General features: G+C 40.8%; 1 protein-coding gene across 1 annotated transcript; it reads right to left on the minus strand.

Moving 5' to 3' along the window:
* Positions 1 to 5,825: 5,825 nt before the first annotated feature.
* Positions 5,826 to 6,806, minus strand: LOC117876576 (olfactory receptor 1019-like). The gene has a single exon (XM_034768829.1). The coding sequence runs from the start codon at positions 6,804 to 6,806 to the stop codon at positions 5,826 to 5,828; it is 981 nt and encodes a 326-aa protein (XP_034624720.1).
* Between the last annotated feature and the right edge of the window lie 1,127 nt (positions 6,807 to 7,933).

A 7,933-nucleotide genomic window follows, 5' to 3' on the forward strand; every position in this document is an offset into this window, starting at 1 on the left:
TAAATCTCTGATTTTTTTGCAAAATGAATGAAGGCTAAAATGCCCTCTTACCTCTGGAGATGATCCCTGCAGTTCAAGGTAAAGATGCTTTTTAGGGAGGCAATATTTTTGAGGAGGTTTGCTCTGTCACTGCCTATTCAGTAGGTGCTGTATGGGTAACGGAACAGAAGACTTCAGTCTCCAGAGCTGTCAACAGAGCACCTTATACAAGCATTGAATAAATGAGTCTTGCAAATTTCTACCTTCCCATGTGGACAATTTAATTGAATTTAATATAATTTAGTGGCAAGTAAACTATCATCATTTTTTCATTATCTTTAATCATTGCTAAGGACAGGCATGTACATTTTGTGCCCAAGCTGATAAAGTTTTCAAGACAATTTCTTAAGAATGATAGAAAAAGACAGTCACAAATCCTCAGTTGACTCCAAAGGAACTATGATGAGTTATATCACCTGAGGATCTGGCACAAAGATTTATTACTGACTGCCAACCCTGAGTGTAATATTTAATTTCAGAAGACTTTTTATTAGTACAGACAATAAAGTCTGTGGGCTTGATCCAAAGCACAGTGGAGTCAGAGGGAGAATTTCCACTGACCTCAATAGATTTTGGATCAGATACTAATGGAAGCAATTATTTGATTAACCTTCTTCATTCCCACACAGATGCATAGATTATAAGGCCAAAAGGGACCATTCTGATAATCTAGTGTGACCTCCTATATAACACACACACCATAATATTCCCTGAAGTAATTCCTGTTTGAACTACAGCAGAGCTTTTAGAAAACATCCAGTCTTGATTTAAATATTGCCAGTGATGGAGAATCTGTCACTTTCCTTGGTAAACTCTACCAATGGCTAAGAACCTTCACGCATAAAAATTTGCATCTTTTTTCCAATCTGAATTTGTCTAGCTTCAACTTCCAGCCAGTGGATCCTGTTATACCTTTGTTCACTAGCTTGAAGAGCTCATTATCAAATGCTTGTTCCCCTTGTAGGTACTTATAGACTTTAATCAAGTCACCCCTTAACCTTCTCTCAGTTAAGCAAAACAGATTGAGCTCCTTGAGTTTGTTACTAACGGCTTGTCTTCACTACAGGAGTAAATTGACGTTAATTACACTACTCTGGCTATTTGAATAACATAGCTTGAGTCGACATAGCTTAGGTCACAGCGCTCAGTTGACGGGAGACGTAGTCCGGTCAACTTCTCTTACTCTTCTCAGAGAGCAGGAGAGCACTCTGCCATCGATTTAGTGAGTCTTCACTAGACCCGCTAAATCAATCCCTGCTGCATCAATTGCAGCTGTGTCGATTTCCCCGTACTGGAGACCAGCCCTATAATGCATGTTTTCCAATCCTTTAATCATTCTTGGGGCTATTCTCTGAACTGTCTTCAATTTACCAACATCCTTGTTGAACTGTGGACACCAGAACTGGACACAGTATTCCAGCAGCAGTTTAACTGTAAGAAATACAGAGGTAACATAACCTCCCAATTCCTAATGCAAGGAACAAATATATTCCAAATCAGGAATCAATGGCTTATCTGATTAAATAACTGTTAGAAGGGTTTTTAGAACCAATGACTTGTTTTTCAGAGGTGGTGTACATCCACAAACACTAGTAATGCTGGGGGGAGAAAGTGGTGCTCAGAATCTTTGGAAAAATAAGGTCACAAGCAAGGTTTGTCACCATGGAAATATGATGGCATTCTGTGGTGTGTGCCTGCCTCACCTACACTCCTGGTTAGGAGACAGAATGCAGATCATCATGCACATTTACCATGTTCCAAGCTGCCCAAGGTAAGCTGTGCAGTTTCCACCTCCCTATAACTGGAAATGTCTAAATCCTTCTGCTACTGTCTTAATCAACTAAACACTTAGTTCATTAAAAACCTACCCTTTATAAATAAATGAATACATAAAATAAATAAAAATAAAAATAAAGGAAGCTGTCATGGGATTCCCAGGCCTCACACAACCGTGGGATCTTGCTGCTGAATTTAAGGCCAATTTGACAATTGAACATGGGGTTTTGACTTCAGAACATGATTAAGAGAGTTGCATCAGTTTTGTACCACCAAAAATTTTTCTAACATGTCAAGAATATTAGCATTTAATCTAGTTCTTGTAAAACCCCAAACTGTAAATATGAAAAGCAGCCCTGAAAGGACTCACATCTGCCATATTTATTCATATTTCCAAGTATCTTGGAACCTGTTCTCTGGAGGGAGCATATAAATCTTCCAGTGACTGGAACATACAGCACCAAGTAATTAAGCAATGGCTTTTGCATGAATTGTGTATGGAGATTTAATTGAACACAAAAGTCATTTTCCAATTAAAACAGCTGGCAACTCTGCCAGGGCACAACTTCAGTGTCAGGTACCCTAAAGCATTGTGTTAGAGATAGTAGTGACCAAACCTGCATGAAGAGGTAATGGACAAAGGGATTTAATGGTTCTCTTACCATTCTAATTTCTAAGAGCGGGAATGTACAAATGGCACACAGCCCAGAGTAAGGGGAACAGAAACCCTTCCAAAGACCCTGAGCACACAAGGGGGAATATGCCACTGCTAGACCCCTTCAGGGTATGCCATATATTCTCCCCTGAGTGACCTGCCCCCCTATGGGCTATTGCAGAGGGTAGAATCACCAGGAGCAGATCCATCTAGGCCACACCTCTTTCTGTCCCCAATCTATCCCATCTCTCCTCTGGCCTATGCCCACCACACACTTTTCCCTGCCCTTGAACACTGCCCCCTGCACCCATGACTCTTGGAAAGGTGACATAGGAGTGCCTGCTACACAAGGGGAATTCTCCAAAGGGGCCTCCAGGTAACATTGACTAGGGATCTCTGCCATCACTTATCTGGTCTGCTGGGTTTGGTACAGGAGGAGGTGTTGGCCATTGTAATCCACAACCCACTCAGTGGGGCACTCTGCTCCCTGTACCAGTGGCTGGGCCACAGACAGACATTGATGAGCCAGCTACTGCCTAGGGTGACAGTAGTGGGTCTTTTAGTTCAGGCCATAGAGGCTCATGCTTTAAAGTTTCTGGATGGATTGTTGGCCTCAGAGCATTTATTTCGATTTCCACATTTTTTAAAAATTTTACATTACATTATAATTTATAAGATAAGGTAGCATAAAATAAAGTTCAAAATGAAAACAGTTGTTTCTAAATGAAAATCAAAACAAATCATTTTGATATTTTAAAAATGGAATTTAATTAAAATCGACATGTTCCTGCAGGATGTTTAGAACTTGTGGAGTCAGCATTTACTGATGTCCAACTGTTCTGACGGAATTTTAATTTTGAACAATTCTAGAAGTAATACACGTAAGCAAGTTGGCTATATCTAGCCTAAGAAGGATTAGATTTTTATCGGCAAATGCTGATTTCACACAGAAACTAACTAAAAATATTTTCATCAATTATCTAAATTTACAGCTCGACAAAGTAAGAAAAGTGCTGTTTGAGAACTTATTAGAGTTTGATATTTACTTTGTATATTTTGACATGTAATATTGACAATTTGCGTCTTACTGGCTATTAAGCTTTAACTTTTTGAATCTCAATGTCTACTGGTCATTAAATAATTATTGTCTGATTCCCCACCTCACCCCCAATTTCCTGCAGCTATGAATAGAGGCAAAGTTTCATCCATGACCTTTCCAGTTCTTGGAAAAACCCAGGATGATGTTAGTGACTGAGCGAGGGGTGAGATGAGAAATAAAACCCAAATGCTGGCAACTTGTGATCATCCATTTGTTGGTATCCATTTGGAACACTCCCTTCCCTATGATATTGAGACCCCATCATGATGGGTCATTAAAGATCCGCCTGCACTTTTGCTAGAGTTGGGATATCCTTAGCAGATCCCACTTTGGGTAATTAGATTCTAGTTGCCTAAACTCCCTCTTTTTCTTCCTCTCTGAAACTACTGAGTAGGTTGTCGTGCACTGAGTGGGTGAGGGAGTACAGGTCATTCAGGAGTGGCAGTTAAACTGTCATAACAACTTTTCCTGTTTATATCAATCATAAGGAAAACCACTGGGGGTAGGGTACAGGAATATAGGAACTGCCAATCTGGGTCAGACCAGTAGCCCATCCAATCCAACTTCTTGACTCCAACAGTGGTCAGCACTAGTTGTTTCAGAGGAAAGTGCAAAAAGGTCTGCAGTGGGCACATATGTGATAATCAGACCAGAGAGAGATAGTTTCATCTAGTAGTTGAGGTTGAATATCAGAAAGAATTGAACCCCTGCTATTTTCTATCCCTGGCCTAGCTATCAAATGCTGTTACCAAACCAAAATATTCATCTATTTCCTCTATTTCTGTGTAATAGCAATAATTGGCTTTACATCCTTTTGGCTGCAGCCAATACTACCAGTAGTACTAGTACATAGTTGTATAGGGTTATATTGTGATTGTAAGGCCCAGCCCCATATTTGCAGCAGTGTGGATTATGCATCAACCCCTCTGATACTTCTCAGTGTCCTTCCAGACATGGTGTCTCTCAGAGTTCTAAAGAGGGCTGCCTATATGCCATCTAAAAAAGATCTATCCCTTCAAGAATAATTCCATTCTAAATTAAATTGCATTTGTTATCAGGGGCTACATGCGGTAGCAGGAGAAGGAGGTTGCACAGGTGAAATGGCTTCATTTGCTGTAGGCAGCAACCAATCAGAAAGGAAGGAGTTGCATAATTACTTCATGGCCCTTGAGAAATAACTTGAATGGTGGTTATGCTGTATAGAGAATAATGACCCTCAGCCAGTCAGAGCACAGGTATTTGCATGTTTGGAGGCTTCTAAGAAATAACAATTCAGTCATTATGCAAAACAGGAGCCCCTAACCTATCAGAGTGCATTGCAGTGTTGATGTGAGAAATTAGTGTACAGTTCAAGTCAGTTATTGTACCAGCATCCCTGTTCTTTGTATAGCTAATGTTATTCCATTCTATATTGTGCAATATAATACAGACACCTGTAATGAATGAGGGTGTAAGTGGTTGATGTAATTAATTTCCATTGTCCCACTGAACTAGCCTCTTTGTATTTGGGTCAGTTACACAGATCTGTGGCACAGTTCCCAGATTTAAACTTTCATCCATGACCTTTCCATCAACAAGTGATTTATAATCAGGGGGCATGGCTCTCTCCTGAGGTTCAAAGGAGACACTTGTAGTATTTATAGCTTGGGGTTTAATGTAGCAATAACAATGTGACAGATGCTGCAAAGTGCCGAGTGCCGCCTGCATGGCTGTAAACCCCTGAGAGCATCAGACACAATAATAGCAATATATGTTTGGGGAAAGAGAGGTCAGGGACTGCTGATCTCAGAGTTTGCTGTCTGGTTATTACACCAATGGTATATGTAGCTACACACTTCATATTTTTTTACATACAATGTTTTTAAAAACACATTATGTTCCATTTACCCTCTGCCATCCTGCTGTATGACTTGACTGATACCGGAATTTAAAGTACAAATGTTTCTTCTCTCACACGTACAAAATTATCATTCTGTGATATGTACTTCTAATACTATTTGTCTGCCTCTTCGTCTATCTATCTATGTTCTTATACAGTGCTCATCACTGTAGCATTCGAGAGCCTTACAGACTGTTAAAGTGAGCACATGTGGGCCTCCAAAACTTATTTAAGGTCAGTGATTTCATGCCTAGCTTTAAGTGAGCATTTCTATGAGATGTGGTTATTACTAACAATGCCTATGTAAAGAGCACTTGAGAGAGAAGCTGTCTCAGCTACATTCCTCGAAAAATAAAGAAAGGAGATGAATGTGTTTGTTATTCTTTTCTAGTCATTTTAATAAATGCATTCATCTTCAAAACACTACCCCTCCCTAGTGATCTCCTCAGAGCATCCTTCACCTCCTTGTTCCTCAGGCTGTAGATCAGGGGGTTCAGCATGGGGATCACCACTGTGTAGAACACTGAGGCCACCTGGTCTTGGCCCAGTGAGTAGCTGGTGTTGGGGCATAAGTATGTAAAGATCAGAGTCCCATAAAACATGGTGACGGCTGTCAGGTGGGAGGCACAAGTGTTAAAGGCTTTGTGCCTGCCCTTGGCAGAGTGGATCCTCAGGATGGCAGCCAGGATGTACAGGTAAGAGAAGAGGATTATCAGGAGGGAGCTGACACTGGTGAAACCAGCTAAAATAGAAATGGTATTTTCAGCGATGGAGCTATCGGAGGATGACAGAGCTAGCAGTGGAGGGGTGTCACAGAAAAAATGGTTGATGATGTTGGAGCCACAGTATGTTAACCTGCTAATTAAACATGCAGTAATCATAGCACTCATGAACCTAGTGAAATAGGAGCTAGCCACCAATGGGACACAGACTTTATGGGACATAACTGCTGAGTAAAGAAGTGGTTTGCAGATAGCCACATAGCGGTCATACGCGATCACAGCCAGAAGCAGGCACTCAGTGCTGAGCCAGATAATAAAAAAATACAGTTGAACCAAACACCCAGAATAGGAAATGGCTTTGTTCTGTGCTAAGAAGTTCTCCAGCATCTTTGGGGTGACAACAGATGAATAGCAGATATCGACAACAGACAAATTGCACAGAAAGAAGTACATGGGAGTGTGTAGTCGGGAACTGATCCTAATCAAAATGATCATCCCAAGATTCCCCACCAGGGTGATAACATAGATCACTAAGAACAACACAAAGTAGATGACCTGCAGCTTTGGCCCATCTGTGAATCCCATGAGAATGAACTGGGTTGCTACAGTACAATTTTTCTTTTCCAGTATTCCCATTTCTGATACCTGCTGAAAGATTAATAAAGAGAAAATGAACTATTTCATGCTCAGTCATCATTCTGTGTACAAAACATGCAAATGCATACATATTTTTGCATGCACACTGTTTTGAGATTTGGGCTTCAGTGATATATATTCACAAACATTCAACTCTCTACCTAAAGGAGGTAACAAACTCTTCTTTGGGGTTTGCTTAAAATGGTTTCTGTGGTGACAGGCAGATAACAAAACAACTGAGTGCTCAGTTCAGTCTTATGCATCCGATAATTTGGATGTTTTCCAAAATGTATCCCATTGTATTTGGTATATTCTCTAAATTGGCGATTGGGTGGATGTATTGAATGGTAGGTGAGTAAGTGCATGGCTGCATGAATAAACGGATGTAAATGACTAGGTGATTGGAAGGGTGATTTGGTTTGTAACTGGATGGGAGCATCTATTGGTTGTCCTGGACAATTGGATGTGTTAGTAAACTGTTGAACTGATAGATGGGTGAGCATATTGTTGGTGTAAGAAGGAGCTAGGGAATAGATGGTTGTGTAGGGAGTTGAAAAAGTGGATGAATCAGTGGGCAGTCAAATCATAGAATATCAGGGTTGGAAGGGACCTCAGGAGGTCATCTAGTCCAACCCCCTGCTCAAAGCAGGACCAACCCCAGACAGATTTTTACACCAGTTCCCTAAATGGCCCCCTCAAAGATTGAGCTCATAACCCTGGGTTTAGCAGGCCAATGCTCAAACCACTGAGCTATCCCTCCCCACAAATGGATGAATCACTGAATAAGGAGAAATGTGGGATTGGATTAGTGAGAAGGTGGCTGGGAGAGTGCACTGTAAGGCAGACAGTGTTGTAGTAACCATGTTGATCTCAGGATATTCACTAATAGAATCAGACTTACCAGGGTCCAAACTGAGCTACGAACGCTGCTCACGTATTGTCCTATGTTGTAAAAAGAACATCTAAACAGAACTTCAGTTCATGCTGGCATCTGAAAGAAAAGCCCTTTCTCAGCTTTCTATCAAAGCAAAAGGGGTTGCTAATGGTGACGGTTGTTGTTACAGCTGTGAAGAATATTGAGATCTACTCCAGAGGTTGGTAAAACCCACAACTTGAATGAATAATTG

Source organism: Trachemys scripta, chromosome 4 (genome assembly GCF_013100865.1).
Source record: "Trachemys scripta elegans isolate TJP31775 chromosome 4, CAS_Tse_1.0, whole genome shotgun sequence".
Taxonomy (NCBI): domain Eukaryota; kingdom Metazoa; phylum Chordata; order Testudines; family Emydidae; genus Trachemys; species Trachemys scripta.

What these genes read in the sequence shown, in the direction of transcription:
- LOC117876576 (XM_034768829.1), bottom strand. Translation starts at nt 6,806, where the DNA reads ATGGGAATACTGGAAAAGAAAAATTGTACTGTAGCAACCCAGTTCATT.